This window comes from Chiloscyllium plagiosum, unplaced genomic scaffold (genome assembly GCF_037043375.1).
Source record: "Chiloscyllium plagiosum isolate Xiang-an unplaced genomic scaffold, Cpla_swu_hap1 HiC_scaffold_3, whole genome shotgun sequence".
Taxonomy (NCBI): domain Eukaryota; kingdom Metazoa; phylum Chordata; class Chondrichthyes; order Orectolobiformes; family Hemiscylliidae; genus Chiloscyllium; species Chiloscyllium plagiosum.
In genome coordinates, this window is record NW_028270141.1 from 77,786,514 (window position 1) to 77,806,758 (window position 20,245).

General features: G+C 39.2%; 1 protein-coding gene across 2 annotated transcripts; it reads left to right on the forward strand.

Annotated features, from left to right (window-relative positions):
- Positions 1-2,891: 2,891 nt before the first annotated feature.
- hsdl1 (hydroxysteroid dehydrogenase like 1) lies at positions 2,892-19,800 on the forward strand. 2 transcript variants are annotated; one of them, XM_043684330.2, is made up of 5 exons: positions 2,892-3,038; positions 3,860-4,318; positions 13,960-14,405; positions 15,392-15,619; positions 18,458-19,800. In XM_043684330.2, the coding sequence occupies exons 2-5, from the start codon at positions 4,099-4,101 to the stop codon at positions 18,551-18,553; spliced, it is 990 nt and encodes a 329-aa protein (XP_043540265.1). In that variant the 5' UTR covers positions 2,892-3,038; positions 3,860-4,098; the 3' UTR covers positions 18,554-19,800. The 2 variants fall into 2 exon arrangements, with proteins under 2 accessions (XP_043540265.1, XP_043540261.1); XM_043684326.2 differs by lacking the exon at positions 2,892-3,038 and adding an exon at positions 3,199-3,689.
- Positions 19,801-20,245: the final 445 nt, after the last annotated feature.

Genomic DNA, 20,245 nt, shown 5'->3' on the forward strand with positions numbered 1-20,245 from the left:
TCCTGTCCATCCCTGAGCCATGTTTCTTTAATAGCTATGATATCCCAGTCCCATGTTCCTAACTATGCCCTGAGTTCATCTGCCTTCCCTGTTAGGCCCCTTGCATTGAAATAAATAGTTTAAGTTATTAGCCCCCCTCCAATTTAGGTGCAATCTGTCCTTCTTGTAAAGGTCATTTCTACCCTAAAAGAGATTCCAATGATCCAAAAATGTGAATCCTACTCCCATACACCAGCTCCTTAGCTATGCATTCATCTGCTCTATCTTCCTATTCCTGCCCTTGCTAGCTCATAGCACCAGGAGTAATCCAGATATTACCACTCTCAGTGACCTCCTTTTTAAATTCCTGTCTAACTCTCTGTAATCTCCCTTCAGAAGCTCAAGCTTTTCCCTTCCTATGTTGTTGGTTCTAATGTGGACAATGACCTCTTGCTGGTCCCTCTCCCCCTTGAAAACTTTCTGCACCCTCTCGGAGACATCCTTGATCCTGGCACCAGGGAAGCAACACACCATTCTGATTTTTTGCTGCTGGCCACAGAAACGTGTGTCTGTACCTCGGACTAGAGAGTCCCCGAATACAATTTGATGTCTTGGAACCTGACGTACCCCTCGTTGCATTAAAGCCTGTCTCAATACCAGAAACTTGGCTGTTCATGCTACGTTCCCCTGTGAATTGATCACTCCCTACATTTTCCAAACAGCATACTTGTTTGAAGTGGGGATAGCGATAGAAGACTCCTGCACTACCTGCCTACCTCTCTTACCTTTCCTGAATTTAACCCATCTATGTGTCTGTATCTTCGACTTTTCCCCCTTCCTATAACTGCCATACATCACATCTCCTTGCTCTTGTAATTGCCTCTAACTGTATCTCCAACCGATCCATTTAATCTGATAGGATTTGCAACCAACAGCATTTATTGCAGATATATTCCACAGTAACTCGTAAACTCCCAAATGTCAAGAAGCGCATATCATTCGACTAAAGGCCATTTTTGCTCCTTTACCATCTACAGACCCAAAACATAACACTGTCTTATTCCTCTCAAAACACTGTCCAGGTTAAATTAATAGTTACGGCTTATATTTTAAGTTTAATCAAGAGACATATCTCAAAAAAACATATAAACAAGTACGAACCTACTCTACTCACAACTGCAGACTTTCTGTAAGGGCACAATTCACTTATCTGTTTCTGTGCTGTGACTTCGCCCAAACAGTTCTTCCAAGATCAGTTGTGAATTGCACTGTTTGTTAATTTTCCCAGACACACTCCGATGTTCAGCGATACCATGAATTCAAACAGCAAAGGTGGTAACTGTGCAGGTTCACTGTGGTGTCAGTTTCTTTCTCTGTCTCTCCCACTCTCTTCTGCACTGAACTCACCATGTGCTTCCTTTGTCTGTTCTTCTCCCTTTTAAAACTGCTGTTGTTTTGACTTTCTTTTTCCAAAATTCCAAAACAATGCAACAGCATATAAAATAGCAATTGCTGCTCCTGGAATTCGAGGAAATCACCTAAAACACCTCAAAAAAGGCTGTTACAGCCAGAAATTTTCCTGTCCTCCATCTTAGATTACCCAGAGTCATCTGGAATATCCTAAGAGGAAGCTTCTGGGGTTCCTGTTTGCGGTTTCTCTTTCCTATGGGTGCCTTCTGCAAGGATCATTCAGAGTAAATTCAAAATCCCTCATCCCGTTCTCAGTCAATAATTCTAAATAAATGGAGTGCAGGTGCCCATATGCTCTGCAGACATCCAGTGGATTTGGCTCTCCATAAAGGTTACCAATCAAACGCACACATAATGGAGCCAGCACAGTCCTGATAACATTATTGGACTCTTCCATCCTTCAATACAATTTAGTGAGAGCCTATGACAATCCTGGTGGATATTCCTGTGCCTGGCTGCACATTTTCATGAAGTTATTAATGGCCAAGACCATGAGATTACCTTCTGTGTGGGACTGAGCAGGTGCCTGGTCTTTGTCAGACCATTGAGTTCCAGTGACCTGGGATATTTCTTCCTTGACTAGATGCTGAGATGTGTTACTGATGTGCTCATCAGACTGCGCTCCCAACTTTTCTCTTAGTAGTATACCCACTGAGGAGAAAGTTTTTGAGCTGGTGGAGGCAACAGGTAAAAGTTTTGATGATATTTCCTTTGAGAGTTGAATGGCATACTCCTCAGAAGTGGAGTTGAGGAACTCTGCTGCTGTCCTCCCTCAGGGTGGAGACTGATTGGTGTCTGAGAAGAGATGGTATTCCTTGTGTAAGTGGAATGAAAGTATCTACAAGTTAAGAATTAGCTGGTATTGGTCATAATGACACAGCAGCACAGCAGTCTCCCCTTTCACACACAAGGTCGTACTCTTTTTTCAGACAACTTGAACATTCTCTGATCATATGGAGTGAGGACACCCACTCTCCCCACCACCACAACCCAGCATAATTTGAGTCATTTTTCCTGCAATGAAACAGAGAGGGATTTGAGTCAGATGGAAGGACAACTAGTGTTGATGCAGTTACTAGGGAAATGGTGAGGTGTCCCCAGTGAGTCAGAAGCACAGAGGGCAGTAAGGGAAAATCATTTCAGAGGATGGGGTGAGTGAGTACCCTTGAATGGACATTTTGCATGAAATCAGCGTTGTCCATGAACCTTGATGAGAGACAGGGGCAGAGTACGAGTAAGATGTGGCCCTGTGCATAGAAGGGAGCACAAAGAAAATACACTTACCCCCACGGAGTGCAGAAGATCACTAATTTTCTTTCCGCACTACTGTGCAATCTGTTTTACTCCAGATATAGCACTTAGTCTCGCCTGATATTTCAATCCAGACTGACCTCCTTTGCCTATCTATAGGATAAACCACTGCCATCAGCACCTTCCGATGCCTGTGAGTAAAGTGGGGAGACATCTTGCCTTTCTAAGCTACGTCCTCAATGATAACAACACAGCACCATGGTGCGAAGGGCAGTGTCTGCAGTGGTGTGTAGCGGGACATTAAATGTGACACCAATGATGCAACGATGGAAAGTTTTGTAAGCACTACCACCTCTGCTACCTCAGGATCACATGCAAAGGGCATTGTAGAGTGTAAGGGTGCATAATTAATTAGGTGAAAGTGGTAGTTTATGAGAGAAAAGTTGCTGTGAGCTATGGATTGAGTGCCATGAATCACACACCGAAAAGCATTTCAGCTCAAAAATGGCGGGTGGGAAGAATATCAGCCCCAAGTGTAACTTATAGTAACCTGCCGATCTCCATTTTGCCATCTATGACCATTTTTATATAGTTAAATATAATCATATGAGTTCTGATTGGTGCTTAATTTTTTTAAAAAAACGATACTTAGTTAAATTATTAAAGCAAGATAAATATGTCTCTGAATAGTTGCAGCACAGATTTTAGTTTTAATCAAATTCCTTCAGAAAGGAACAAAATAAACCTAGAAGTGTCAGTATTTCAATGGAATTAAGTCAAATTAATCAAAATATTAGTTACTTCAAATTATCTATTAGTTATTATATCGTTAGATGGAAGAACATTTTTGTAAGGCATAGCATTGAACAGCTAAACTCTTTAAGCTCCTCCTCTGTACTCGAAAAGGGGTCCCTTAGAGGTCACTGTGTGTAATTTCTTAGCAGCAAATATTATTTGTTCAGTTTATTAGGTCTGTGAGCTGAATTAAGGTAAGGTATTTCAGTTGTGCTATAATAGCGTGGTGTAGGAGATGATTGTTAGAATGAAAAGTGCACATCTATATAAACAATTTATGCCAAATTCCAGCTCCATGTGAAAATAAATTTCTGCAAGCAATTTCTCTATGTTGTAATAATTCGATTTGTTTACTTACTTACAGCAGGTAAAAAAGACAAAAGAGGACCAAGACAGACTATCAAATGCTGCAAAATAATTCCATAAGTAACTGCTTATTTTGCATTGAGTGATTTTCCAACAAATTATTTGGCAGCCCATTCTGAAAGTCAGACAGTTGACCTAAGAATGCTTTCTGTAGTTACACTGAAAGCACAATTTTATACTGTGACAGGTTACTATAATGCCCTTTCTCTAAGATAGAGGTCGTCCCTACAGTAAATCATGGCAGCAGTGGATAGTTTCCAATTACTGTACAGACAGATTGCCAGGACATGTAACACCTACATAGAAGCACTAGCTATTGTGGGAGCATGGTACGTGACAAGGAAGACCATCTGCCTCATCTGTGATTTCTACAACATAGTCCGACTTCATTTCATCCCAAGACTGGTAAGCAGAAGAGACCTGATGAAACACTTCGGCAAATGGGCCTTGGTGACTGGTATGTTCTTTTCCTCAATCTTTGTGTGAATGGCACTGATGAGACAAATTAAACTCTAGACTTGGTACACTTTCATCAAGTGCTGCAGTTGTACTGTAAGCATAGATGTAACAACACTGAACAAACTTTAAAAAGGATTTGGGAAAAGCCTGATTGGTTAACATCCCATCTACCATCTATCCATCATTTGCGTAACATGGCAACAAGTAGCTAAGACTTCTTTGGCAGGAACTGTGAAACCTGCTTCCTTGACAACCAAGAAAGAGCAAATTTATAGAAACGCTATAACTGTCAAGTCATCTTGAAATGTTGGCTCAGTGGTTAGCGCTGCTATTTCAGAGTGTCAAGGACCATTTATTCCACCTTGGGCAACTGCCTGTATGGCACTTGCACATTCTCCCCCTGTCTGCATGTGTTTCTGCTTGGTGCACTGGTTTCCTCTCACAGTCCAAAGATGGTTTGGTCACACTAAAAATTGCCATAGTGTTCAAGGATGTGTAGGTTATGTACGTTAACCATGGGGATTGTATGGGTTACAGGGATAGGAAGTGGGAATAGGTCTGGGTGGGATGTTCTTCGGAGGGTCGGTGTGAACCTGTTGGTCTGAATGGCCTATTTCCACACTGAAGGGATTCTATGGTTGTGTCAATATTTTACCCTTCATTCGCACTGGCATAAAGTTCTGAACATTGCACCCAATAATATTGAGGAAACACCTCCAAAAAGGAATGGACAATCAGTGTCATCCATATTTCTAGACTCCCTAATTTTTTTAAAAGCCAGAATTTGGGCACGAATTGACGTCATAATGCAGAAGACTGAAATTCCGTGATGAAGATGCTGGTCTCACCCCGTTTTGCTCTCATGTAAGTCTTGGCAAGTGAATTACTCTCTGAATTGTAATGCTGGTGCAAAGCCAAAATATATTTACACTTCTATGAATGCACCAAAAAAGAGCTGATTGCATCATTAATTTTACTAGTCTTTAAGCAATATTAATCTTTGTATGTTTAATGTGTTGTATTAAATATAAAGAGAAGCTTTTGCCTTTGTGGTATACTGCCTAAAATGCTTTTGCATACACAACCAACTATGGAAAGACACCATTTGGAATAGAATCATTGAACGTAGGAGCAGGAATATGCCTTTCAAGCCTGTTCTGCTATTCAATATGATCATGGCTGACCATCCAACTCAGTATTCTGTTCTCGCTTTCTCCCCATATCCTTTGATTCCTTTAGTCCTAAGAACTATGTGTACATCATTCTTGAAAGTCTTCAATGTTTTGGCCTCAACAGTTTCTAATGGGAGAGAATTCCACACGCTCACCAATCTCTGGATAAAGAAATTCCTCCTTGTCTCTGTCCTTAAAGGCTCAATCCTTACCTTTAGGCTGTGATCCCTGGTTCGGGACTCCTTGGTCATTGTGATTATCCTTCCTGCATTTGCACTGTCTATTTCTGTTCAAATTTTAACAGTTTCTATGAAACTCAACACCCCCTCTCCACCCTAAACATTCCTCTGAACTTTAGTGAATGTAGTTGTAACCAAACCAGTCTGTCCCTGTACATCAATCCCCTGCTGTTATACTCGAATCCATACACGATGAAGATCAACATATCATTGTCTTTTTCACTGCCTGTGTATCTTCCTCTTTACTTAGAGTAACTGGTATATGAGGATGCCAGATTTTGTTGATCTCTCCACCTCTTTCCTAGTCTGCCACCATTCAGATAACAATCTGCTTGCTGGCTTGTGCTAGCAAAGTGAATAACCTCACACATTCACATTATATTTCAGCTGCCATGAAGTTGAAAATGTAACTTGTCCAAATTACACTGAAACCTCTCTGCATCCTCTTCACAGCATTGTCTTCCATCTAGCTTTGTGTCATCTGCAAACTTGGAGATGTTACTTTTAGTTCCCGCATTAATATATATTGTGTATAGCAGGATTCCAAATACTAATTCCCAAGGTACCTTACTAGTCCCTGCCAGCCACTGGGGGGATGGGGGGGGGGGGGGGGGGGAGGGGAAGAAAGATACATTTAGTCTTACTCTTTGTTTCCTGTCTGCCAACGAGTTCTCAGTCCATTTCAGTACATGACCTCTGTAAGTACATGACCGTAATGGAACAGAATGTAGAATATAGTGTTACGGCCATAGAGAAGGTGCAGAGAAAGATCAAATCTACATTAACATAAGTCTGATAACAGCTGGGAAGAAGCTGTTCTTAAATCTGTTGGTGTTTTCAAGCTTGTGTATCTTCTGCCTGATGGAAGAGAGTGGAAAAGAGTATAACTGGGGTGGGAGGGATCCTTGATTGTGTTGGCTGCTTTCCCGAGGCAGCGGGAAGTGTAGATGAGTCAATGAGAGGAAGGCTGGTTTTTGTGATGGACTAAGCTGCGTTCACAACTCCATAATTTCTTGCGATCTTAAGCAAAGCAGTTGCCATACCAAGCTGTGATGCATCCAAATAAGATACTTCCCATAGTGTATCTATAAAAATGGGTAAGAGTATGTGGACATGCCGAACTTCCTTAGCCTTCTGAGGATGGAGAGGTGTTGGTGTGCTTTCTTGCCTGTAACGTCAACGTGGATGGACCAAGATAGATCGTTGGTGATATTTACTCCAAAGAGTTTGAAGCTCTCGATCACCTCCTCTTCAGCACCACTGATACAGACAGGACCATGTCACCCACTTCACTTCCTGAATTCGATGACCAGCTCCTTCATTTTGCTAACATTGGGGGAGAGATTATTGTCTTTGCACCATGACATTAAGCTGTATGTCTCCTTCCTGTACTCTGTCTCGACATTGTTTGAGATCTGACCCATTACAGTGGTGTTATCAGCAAATTTGTAGATTGAGTTAGAGCTGGATTTGGCCACACAATCATGAAGGAGTATCGTATGCAGCTGAATACTCAGCCTTGCAGGGCACTGGTGTAGAGGATTATTGTGGAGGAGCTGTTGTTGCCTATGCTTACTAATTGCAGTCCACGGGTCAGGAAGTTGAGAATCCAATTGCAGGAGGAGAGAGCAGATTCCTAGGTCTCGGAGTTTGGAGATGAGTTTTGTTAAAATGATGGTGTTGAAGGAGGAGCTAAAGTCAATAAATAGGAGTTTGATGTAGGAGTCTTTGTTATCCAGATGTTACAGGGATGAGGTAGAGCCAGGGAGGAGGTGTCTGCTGTGGACCTTTGTGACAGTAGGAAAATTATAGTGGATTAAGGCAATCTGGCAGTGTGGAGTCAAAATGTGTCGTTATTAACCTCTCAAAGTACTTAATAGTGATAGATGTTATTGCCATTGGGCAGTAGTCGTTAAGGCACGTTCCCCGATTTTTCTTTGGCACTGGGATGTAGTCCTTGAAGAAGGTGGGAACCTCACTTCGTGAGGATGTCTGCAAATACTCCTGCTGGCTGCTCCATGCAGGACCTGAGTGTATGCCTGGTTACTTTATCTGGGCCAGTCACTTTCCATGGGACTCTAGCTTAGTTGGTATTGTTTCTTGGCATCTCTGATGGTTTTGTGAAGATTGTACCTAGATTTCATGTATAGGTCAGGGTCACCTGACTTGGATGCCTCAGACCTGGACTTCAGTAGGGACTGCATCTTCTGTCTTATGCATGGTTTCTGTCTGGGGAACACTCAGATTCGCTTCAATTCCTCTCTTCTATTAGGCCCTGTATTTTGTCTCATATTTTTGGGATGTTGTTTAAGTCTTGTGTTGTGAAGACAGGACTAAAATATGCACTTAATTGGTCTGCTGTTGTTGTTTCCTATTATAAAATCCCTGTTTCTGACAATAGTGATCTGTGTTTTAATTAATCATTTTCTCCTCACATATCTATTGAAGCTTTTGCTATCAGTTTGTATATTCCTTGCAGGCTTATTCTTATACTCTACTTTCTCCTTTTTGATCAGCCTTGTTTTCTCCCTTTGCTGGAATCCTAAACTGTTCTCAAGCCTTAAATCTGTTTGCTTTTATTGGCCAACTTTTATGCCTCTTCCTTGGATTTAATACTATTCCTGCATTCCCTTGTTAGCAATAGTCGGACCATATTTGCCATTTTATCCTTGTGCAAGACTAAAATAATAACATTTGCAGTGCTTTCATGCACTCTTTTTAAATGTTTGCCATTGCCTATTGACCATTGTCCCTTTTAAATAATGATCCTTAACTTAGTATAGCTAACATGTGCTTCACACCTCTGTAATTTCAATTATTTAAATTCAGGACCTCAAAAACAATTACTTCACTCTCCATTTAATGAAGAGTTCGATCCTATTGTGGTCACTCTTCCCTAAGGGCCCATGCACAGCTAGATTGTCAATTATTCCTTTTTTAATCAACACCCAGTCAAGGATGCCTTTCCTCTAGTTGGTTCCTCAAGATGTTCAGTTGTAAAACTATCCCATATGTTCTTCAAGATTTCCTCCTCTATAGTATTGGCACTGACTTGATCTATCCAATCTGTATGCAGTTTGAGGTCGCTCATAAATACAGCTATACCTTTATTAGTTGCATTTTCTTTTGTAACACCTTCCCCTACTACTATTGTTTTCTGTCTCTTGGTATTTCTAAACTCCACCTTTTACAGATTCCACCACTCAGCTAATATATTTCCTCACAATTATTTCAGTTTCCATTTTAGTCAGCAATGTTACCCCAATTACTTTTAGCCTGTCCTGGTAACTGTGAGACAAATCCCACAATTATGCACCTGTCGTCTATATATAATTAAGTCTATTCTATTGAATGACATCTATTCTCTTTTAATTGCTGAAATAGAAATAAGTAATTTAGAATGTCCAATTTTGGGCCCATTGTCACTTGACTACAGTCCCTCCTATTGATCCCTTGAAGCGTAAATGGGATCACAGGCTCAGACCATGCTCTTGTGAAGGCACATAACAAGTCTCAGCAAGATAGCCTAACTCCCTAAGTATTTGGGTTCACTATTATACATTAATTCTCAATTTATGATTTAATTTGCCACGGTTTACGTACATTGGCCGGCCCTGAAGCCTCTCTGGCATTAGCAGTACTCGATAGAGTAAAATTCATGCCATGTAACGATTTATATAGGACTTTCGCGATGCAGTCAGGTTCACCAATTTCTTGGCTACCACTGTAGGAGTGTAGATCCATAGTTATTTTCTTGATGAATTCCTTCTTCGAGAGAATGAATTTAACTGGGGGGAGGGCTGTGAAGTAAATCAGAGTAAACAGGATGAACAACACAGCCAGGTGGAGAGGAGACATACCCACTGATGTATCTGCACATTTGAGCCTCAGTCCCAGAAGTCACCTCACTGATTAGTCACTTTGTTTTCCCTGATATACTTGAATTTGCTCTGTCTGCTGAATAGCAGTATGTGCCTTACTTTATGTGCTTTTGCCAGACCTGCTGTAATTGTTCTCTGGTAGGAATCCAATATTGTACTTCCCCAAATAATCCCCGTAAATTTGTCTGAGTTCATCACTGATATTAACAAAGATCTCATTCCTTCCTGGATGTTTGTGAGCTTGATTAAACCTAACCTGGCTGGCATGTGTGGCCTAATACAAAAGGTAGTGTTTTGGCTGTTACATGAGGATGTTGCATCTTGGTTTGGTAGTGTTTTAGAGAAGTTGTGATGCAGTGTTATCCCTTCCCCAGTGACGTGTTCAGGCTCCAGATCTCTACAGTATAGCTTAGAATGTTGTTTGTCTGAAAACTATATAAGGCATGTTTATTTGAACATATAGGGTAATGGCACGAATCACTTTATTTGCCTGTGTCATTTATCAACAATGGTATCTGCGAGTCTTCCCTCTCTTTTTTTAAACAGTGAACAGAAAGGTGTTGTTGTATTCTAACCATACACTCTTTCAGATAATGCCAATGTTTTCCACCTTGAAGACTTGTAATCCATTTTGATTTGGCACTCTGATCAGGATCTCCAGTACCCAGTTTGGGCAGCAGTTAGCACTGTTGCCTCACAGCACCAGGGACCTGGGTTCAGTTCCAGACTTGGGCGACTATTTAGAAGGATGAGCAGGGACCTGAATGAAACTTACAGAATACTGAGTGGCTTGGACAGAGTGGAAGTTGGGAAGATATTTCCAATGGCAGGAGAGATGAGGATCCGAGGACAACCTTAGAGTAAAGGGAAGACCCTTTAGAACGAAGATGAGAAGAAACTCTTCAGCTTGAGATTGGTGTGGGTCATTGAATATATTTAAAACAGAGATAGATGGGTTCTTCATTGCCGGGGGACCAAAGGTTGTTGGGAAAATGCGAAAATGGGGCCAAAAAACTTATCTTAAAACAGACCAGATTTGATGGGCTGAATGGCCTAATTTCTGTCTCTATGTTTTGTGGTCTTATGGACTATCTGAAGTTTGCACGTTCTCTCTGTATCTGCATTGGTGTTTGCTGGATGATGAGATTTCCTCCCACAATCTAAAGATATGTAGATTAGGTGGATTGGCTGTGCTAAATTGTTTGTAGTGTCCAGGGATATGCAGCCTTGGTGGATTAGACACAGTCAATCAGAGTTACATGTTTAGGGTAGGTCTGGGTGGGACACTGTTCGGAGAGTCAATGCAGACTCGTTCGGCTGAATGGCCTCTATCTGCATTGTAGGGATTCTATGAAATATATGTAGCATTGACACCAGATATTAGAATAAAACAAAATATTCTAATCCTATATGCATAACTCTCAAAATCCAACGCTGGACCAACATTTTTATGACACTGATACACTAAGCATCAGATTCCAGAAGTCAGAGTATATGGCTCTGCACCAATGCATATTTTGGTTTATGTATTGGTACATATATCAGTTTTGATATGACATGTTAATTCTGCTTTGTGCGATCTTGCTTTATGAGAAAATTGTGCAAGAGCAACGCCATTTAAACGAATGGGTTCTGAATCACATTATAGCTCATACATGTAAGGAAAGTTTGCCTTCTACAAATATTGGTCTAAATTCTTCAATTGCATTAAAGCCAATTCACGTTGAAGAAACGTGATATAGCAGAACCAACTGTACCACTATATGTATTTTTCTACTTATGCCATTTCTTTTATCACTTCCATTACAAGGAGAAATAACAGAAACAGAAATTGCTAGAAAAGCTCAGCAGGTCTGGCAGTGTCTGGAGAGAAATCAGAGATAGCATTTCAGGTCAAGTGGCCCTTCCCCACAGATGCAGCTAGACCTGCTGAACTTTTCCATTAATTTCTGTTTTTGTTTCTGATTTACAGCATCCACAGTTCTTTCAGTTTTTACAAGAAATAATACTGGGAAAGAAAATGGCAAATTTTCATCATTAACGCGGACAGAGAAAACATTCCTGATCTGTGCTTCCAGCCTGTGAAGTTATATGTCCAAATGATAAGTTACCCTAAAGATGGCAGTTCAAACCTTGGAAAAGATTTATCTCCCTGTAAATTGATTTTACTCATTTGATTTCTTAAAACATCCAATTAAAATTCACACCTAAAGTAGTTTACATATTCAGCAATATTAAACTTTAGAAATCATTAAAACAAGTAGTCATAGTTTTGAAGGTGAAATAATCTTAATTTAAAATAATCTTAACTAAGTGAATTCATTGTTTCATTCACCCATATTTATTGTAGTGCTGCTTCCCAATCCTATTCCTTGCTGCTTTTCACTCTGTTGAAAATACTGGCTCAATCCCACATTTTTTTTAAGCTGTGGTCTAGCTTCCAGATAAGCATTGGCTTTCTTTTGGTCATATACCCCATTATGCTGGTTGTGTTCTCCTAAATATTTGCTACGATAGGAAATGGTGTTTTCCTCTTCCCCATAACCGCTAAAGCACAAAAAATGCACTAGCCTCAAAGACATACATTTGAGTAGTGGAAGTGAAGAACTTAAGTTGAAAGGCATGTTGGCAACTATTACCATACAGAAAATTATCAAGATTTTAGAGGTTTATCATTTGATCCTTCGTTAACAATCACACTGCACATTACTCTTGATATTGTATATGCTGCTAAGTTTGCCATTTGCAAACATCTGATTATATCTAACTTGATTTAAGAGTATATTGTCCAATTATATTTGCCAAAAATTACAAATTGAGTTTGCTTTATTTTATTTAATTGTGGACAAATTTTATACCAACAATGTTTTGAACAATTTAAACTTCTACAAGAGTAATTCCACATTTTCGAGGTGGCAGTTGGAGATGCCTACCACAGAAACAGGGGATTTTGGGCGCACTTCTCAAATCTTCTAATTTCTACTTTGTTTTTGTGAAACATAACACCTTTGCCAATCTTTATAATAGTCACAGTGCAGCAAAAATGCCGACATTCCTTGAGTCAAGCGAAGCCTCAATTCCATCTTTAGCTGGGATAGTCACCCAGCATTTTCTGAAGAGGCTTTAGAAGCATTCGTATGTTTCTATTTGGATACAGAACTGGCTCAAAGGTAGAAGACAGAGAATGGTGGTGGAGGGTTGTTTTTCAGACTGGAGGCTTGTGACCAGTGGAGTGCTACAAGGATCAGTGCTGGGCCCTCTACTTTTTGTCATTTACATAAATGATTTGGATGCGAGCATAAGAGGTACAGTTAGTAAGTTTGCAGATGACACCAAAACTGGAGGTGTAGTGGACAGCAAAGGGGGTTACCTCAGATTACAACAGGATCTGGACCAGATGGGCCAATGGGCTGAGAAGTGGCAGATGGAGTTTAATTCAGATAAATGCGAGGTGCTGCATTTTGGGAAAGCAAATCTTAGCAGGACTTATACACTTAATGGTAAGGTCCTAGGAAATGTTGCTGAGCAAAGAGACCTTGGAATGCAGGTTCATAGCTCCTTGAAAGTAGAGTTGCAGGTAGGTAGGATAGTGAAGAAGGCGTTTGGCATGCTTTCCTTTTTTGGTCAGAGTATGGAGTACAGGAGTTGGGAGGTCATGTTGCGGCTGTACAGGACATTGGTTAGGCCACTGTTGGAATATTGCATGCAATTCTGGTCTCTTTCCTATTGGAAAGATGTTGTGAAACTTGAAAGGGTTCTGAAAAGATTTAGAAGGATGTTGCCAGGGTTGAAGGATCTGAGCTATTGGAAGAGGCTGAACAGGCTGAGGCTGTTTTTCCTGGAGCGTCGGAGTCTGAGGGGTGACCTTATAGAGGTTTACAAAATTATGAGGGACATGGATAGGATAAATAGACAAAGTCTTTTCCCTGGGGTCGGGGAGTCCAGAACTAGAGAGTATAGGTTTAGGGTGAGGGAGGGAAAGATATAAAAGAGACCTAAGGGGCAACTTTTTCACGCAGTGATTGGTATGTGTATGGAATGAGCTGCGGAGGATGTGGTGGAGGCTGGTACAATTGCAACATTTAAAAGGAATTTGGCTGGGTATATGAATAGGAAGGGTTTGGAGGGATATTGGCCAGGTGCTGGCAGGTGGTACTAGATTGGGTTGGGATATCTGGTCGGCATGGACGGGTTGGACCGAAGGGTCTGTTTCCATGCTGTACATCTCTATGACTCTACAACTGTATTTGTGTTAATGGATAGGGCTGAGGTACATCTTTGTCAGTTTCTATTATAATGATATATAATTTCATTTTGATAGTAATAGATTTACCATTGTTTCCTTAGGTGGAGCAGATGGGATTGGCAAGGCTTATGCTGAGGAGTTGGCTCGCCAAGGCATTAATTTGATTCTCATTAGCCATAACCGAAGCAAGCTGGAATCTACAGCCACTGCCATTTCAGACACGTTTAATGTTGAAACCATTGTAATAGAAGCTGATTTTACCAGAGGACGAGAAATATACCAGCCAATCCGAGAAGCTCTAAAAGATAAAGAAATAGGCATCCTGGTGAATAGTGTTGATGTGCCTTATGAGCATCCACGATCTTTCTTAAATATATCTGAGGACAAACTCTGGGATCTCATAAATGTAAACATTGCTGCAACCAACATGATGATCCATATTTTGTTACCCGGAATGATACAGAGAAAAAAAGGAGCTATTGTTAACATTTCATCAGGGTCTTGCTGTAAGCCCACACCACAGATGGCTATGTATTCAAGCACTAAGGTATCTCTAATGACTTCTGCAAATATAATATGCCATTTAACTGTATGCCCACATTTTCCCTAGGGCAGGGAATTCTAAAGCTAGAGGGCATGGGTTTAAGGCAAGAGTGGAAAGATTTAAAAGGGACCTGAAGGGCAACTTTTTCACACAGAGGATGATGTGTATGTGGAATGAACTACCAGAGGAAGTGGTGGAGGCGAGTACAATTACAACATTTAAAAGACATTTGGACAGGTAAACAAATAGAAAGGGTTTAGAGGGATATGAGCCAAACGCAGGCAAATGGGACTAGTTCACTTCAGGAAACCTGTCAGCATGGACGGGTTGGACCAAAGGATTTGTTTCTGTGCTGCAAGACTGACTACTTGCGAGAAGCTCCAGAATTAATTTGTATTAACAATACCACATTCATAGCCTTTTTGAAGTTTTAAATCTGAATGTTATATCTAAAATTATAAGTGCACTCTCCATGCAAATTAATTGACTCATGAGTCATAGTTGTTCAATTATATTGTGATTTTTCATAACAAATGCTTTAAGTAATCATTGATAAGATAGCTAGGCTGTTGTGTTTGCATCACCCACTCAAATTCTTGCCCATTAAAAATATAAGATTTAAATTACAATTCTTTCCTATTTGAAAAAAATGTTCCTTTTGTGATTATCCTAATTAATGTTTAGGCAGGTAACCTGATGGAAATATATGACAAAGCATCACAGCAACTTTACAGCTGAGATGGGTGGGGGAAAGCTTGCCTGTTAACAGCATTTGTAAGTGTATTAGCTACCTTGATTCACTGCCAGTGTTTTGCATTTGGAAAATTAGAACTATCAACTTCTGGAAATCATTGTGTCTTCTAATTATAGGCTGTCATCTTGACCTTTAAAGAAAATGGTAAATTTTATGTATTTGTTAATTTAGAATTGGCCTAAACCCTATACTTAGGAATTCTACATTTTCAAATGTACTTTGTTGTTTTTTTCAGATGTATTTGGATCATTTTAGTAGAGCTTTGCACTTTGAATGTGCATCTAAAGGAATTTTTGTTCAAAGCTTGTTGCCATTTCATGTAAAAACCAACACAGCCACACGCACTGATGGATTCTGCATCAACACATGGCTAGCACCATCAGCAAATGTTTACGCACATCATGCAATTTCAACCCTTGGAGTATCACACAGGACATCTGGTTACTGGATGCATTCTATACAGGTGATTATAGTTCAGTATTGTTGACGTCCAAAATTTACATCAAAGGACTTGAATTTATATAGAATCTTTTACAATCTCTTACATTCTAAAGCTTTTTACATCCAACACTGTTGAAGTATAGTCAATCACTAATATAATGTTAGTGAGTTTTGAGAAGATTTTGAGCTCAGGTTGAGGTTCTGAATGTAGGTTTGCTCGCTGAGCTGGAAGGTTCGTTTTCAGATATTTCGTCACCATACTAAGTAACATCTTCAGTGAGCCTTCGAATGAAGCACTGGTGGTGTAGCCCACTTTCTATTTATATGTTTGAGTTTCCTAGAGTTGGTAATGTCATTTCATGCAGTGACATCATTTCCTGTGGTGATGTCATTTCCTGTGGTTTTTCTCAGGGGGTGGTAAATGGGATCCAAGTCAATGTGTTTGTTCATAGAGTTCCGGTTGGAATGCCATTCTTCTAGAAATTCTCGTGCATGTCTCTGGCTTGTCATAGGATGGATATGTTGTCCCAGTCAAAGTGGTGCCTGTCCTCATCTGTATGTAAGGATACTAGTGAGAGTGGGTCATGTCGTTTTGTGGCTAGTTGATGTTCATGTATCCTGATGGCTAGTTTTCTACTTGTTTGTCCAATGTAGTGTTGACATTGGACAAACATCCAGAAAACTAGCCACCAGGATACATGAACATCAACGAGCCAGAAAACGACATGACCCACTCTCACAAGTATCCTTACATACAGATGAGGACGGGCACCACTTTGATGGGGCAACATATCCATCCTATGACAATCCAGAGACATGCACGAGAATTTCTAGAAGAATGGCATTCCAACCGGAACTCTATCAACAAACACATTGACTTGGATCCCATTTACCACCCCTGAGAAAAACCACAGGAAATGACATCACCACAGGAAATGATGTAACTGCATGAAATGACATCACCAACTCTAGGAAACTCAAACATATAAATAGAAAGCGGGCTACACCACCAATGCTTCATTCGAAAACTCACTGAAGATGTTACTTAGTATGGTGATGAAATGTCTGAAAACGAACCTTCCAGCTCAGCGAGCAAACCTACATCCAGAACTAACATAATGTATAAAGTATTTTGACCAATTTATATACAAGGTGTCACAAAGAAAAATATGTTTAAAGAACAGATACTCTATTTTCAAGTTAGTTGGATAAAAATTGATTAGGATGTTGAACTCTGATGCTCTTTTAAATTCATCTAGTAGATGGCACCTCTGGTTATTATACTTTGTTCTGTTTCTTCACTATTTTATTGCAGCATCAGTGTACATCATGTGCTCAAGCCACTGTGATGAAGATGAGAGCTTAGTTTAGTAGTATCACTCTTGCTTGTCGCATCACTAAAAAATGTTTAGTCTGAAATGTACTAGTCGTCTCTTTTCTGAAGACATTGAATGAATTAATGAAATGTTCATTGGAACTAAACAGGCCGAAGCAGCCATCCTTTCTAAAAATTGACGATATTGTCATTAGGCCAGAAGATTGTTGATCTGAGTTAAACCAAAATATGAATTATAGCCTAGATTGGGTCGATAACTTGGGTAGATAGAAAAGGAGTTCTTTTTAAAGCTCTCTTCATATCATCCCCTCAACCATTAACATCAAATACAAATAAGGTATTTATCTCCCTAAATATAAGTAGTCAACTAATGAAGGATGTCAAGTGTCAAAAGTGAAAAACACAGCTGTTAGCGTGCATGATGTAGCAATGGATTATACATTTAGATTAGATTAGATTAGATTAGATTAGATTAGACAGTGTGGAAACAGGCCCTTTGGCCCAACAAGTCCACACCAAGGAATAACCCACCCAGACCCATTTCCCTCTGACTAATGCACCTAACACTATGGGCAATTTAGCATGGCCAATTCACCTGATCTGCACATCTTTGTGACTGTGGGAGGAAACCGGAGCACCCGGAGGAAAGCCACGCAAACTCCACACAAACAGTCACCCGAGGTTGGAATCGAACCCGGGACCCTGGTGCTGTGAGGCAACAGTGCTAACCACTGAGCCACCATGCCACCCTATTAAAGATCAATGTGGGTAAAACCCGAACTGTGAATGTATTTCTATTCTAGAAACAACCGTTAGCATTCCAATAAACAAGCATTTGCATCAGGTCAGACAATGCCTGGGAAATATAACTGAAACAGCAGAATATGCTAAGAAAGAGATGGCTAGGAATTCTAGAAAAAAAATGCATTTAACAGAAGGAAGGGAATATCAATGAGTCAGTTTGAACAGGGAACTGCAAAAAAGAATTGCAAAGGGTTTTGTTTAGAGTCTGAGTTTGAAACAAAGGTCACTCTTCAAAGCAGTTAAGTTCAGAAAACAAACAATGAAACATTAGCAATGATACAAGAACATTTTTGATTGATGTTGTGGACAAAATAACAAATCAATTGTATTAGGCATGTGCAGATGTGATGAAGAATTGATAGAGGAAGGCCAAAAGAAAGGAAGAGGAGGCTGCTCATGAACCATTTGACAAGTGGACAATGATATACAGAATTGAAGAGGGAATCATGGTAGAAAGATATTAAAAAAACAGAATTAAGCCAAATTCACTTCTGAACATGATTATTCATTGTCATATTCAATGTGCTACATTTTCTTTCAAAGATATGAAATTATTTTCCTTTTGGAGCCAATTTATGGATAAAGAAGCTTTTTTAGGCCATTGAACATTTTAATAGACGTTCAGATAATCTTTGTGGAAAATCTTTTTTAATATATTTAAAATAATTTATTGGCTGTATGAAATTATCTTTGTGATTTTCTATTTGTTTTCCTTTGCAGTTTTTATTTGCCCAGTACATGCCTGAATGGCTATGGGTATGGGGAGTTACTCTGATGAACACCAGTTTGTGCAGAAAGGCAGCACATGAATCATAACCCAAAGACATGCTGGCAGGACAGCAAACCATAAGTGTGTGCAGAGCTATCACCACCCTGTGTCAGCAGGATTACATAATATACAATGTTGTTTGTGACTATAAAAATATTTATTTTGCAAAAAACTTGGTTAACTGGAAGAAACATGGATGACGTGATATCCTCATATCTATAAAACTCCCAAAATGGAAATACTACTTATACCAGTAACCTCATGGTATTTTTGTTGCCACTCATAATTAACCTGTCCACACAAGTAGTTTATCCATACCCTATGAGGAAATATTCCAAGGAGTATTCCTAAACAAACATTAATTCAGTTGTCTGAGTTCCCAGAATGTGAATACCTCACCATAATTTTTTCATTGAACATCAGTAATTAAATACCCCAAAGAGAGTTTAAGCCACAGTTAACTATTAAAAAGATTGGAGGACTCATTGTACTTCTTGTCTTCACCTGGTTATCCAATTCAAAATCTATATTTTACATTTGTTTGAAAGTCTGAAGGATTTACAGAATCAGGTATACATTCTGCTTCTGAAAAAAATATGAATTTTCTAATTATATATTGTACATCTCTACTGGATGTTTAAATAAGTGCCATATTTATTAAACCTTATGTATTTACATACAAATTAGTTATTAGGTTAGAATGTGTTAGCTACACATGGCTTATTTGCTGATTTCATTTATTGACTTACAATGTTTGCCTACAGTTTGCTGTTTTTCTGGTCATTAATATGCATATAAAATTCAGATTTAGTCCAAAATATTTACTAATTTTGTTCATTAATTGAGCAAGTTTCAATATTGAAGTACAGCTAGACAGTATTCATAGGTATTACATGACTTCTGTAGTATAGTAAATATTGAATATAAGCATTTAATGCTCTGTGGGTCACTTTTATTAAAAAAATATTTGGTTTGTTACATTATTGTAACCTATTGAGTGAGCTATGTCCTTCAACGCCCATTTGATCACATCCAGCTGGAATACCAGGCTTCTCATACTACTTATAGCATTGTTGTAGGTAAATATTTGTTTGTGCTAATTTAAGTTTTACCAAGTAGAATTTGAGTGTTGCTTAAAAGTAGTGTGAGGTAAGATGCTCTAATTATGGTGTAAGGTTTTATGGTCCTTTTTTTTCATATGATCTGTAACTATTATTGGTGTTGAAGAATGTCCGATGTGGCCTTTATAGCAAATAACTAGAATATATTAAAATGTACATTGAGTCAAAACATGTGCACATTTCACTGTTTCAGTTACTGGTCACTAAAATCTGGTATAAGATTAATTGAAAAGGCATTACAAATTACTTGGTAAAAGATGTATTGAAAGGATAATGAAGAAAGCCATAAAGTAGTAAACACAAGGGTTCAAGTTAGGCAGAGTGTAACTGAAATTTGTCTTTCATTTCAACACTTTTTATTAAGAAACAGCAGTCATGAGAACCAAAAATGTATGAAAGTACTCAACAGGTCAGGGAGCATTTGTGGAGAGAAACCAAATTAGTGTTTCATGTCAATAGTATTCAACCTGTTGATAGACGTCTGGCATCCATGTATTTAGCTTTAGAGTTTTAATGTATCTGCAGTATATTTTAATGTTTAAACATACTTCCTGCATTCTGGTACCCAATACAGCACAAAATATCTTAATTAATATGTAATGAAGGTCTTGTGGAAAT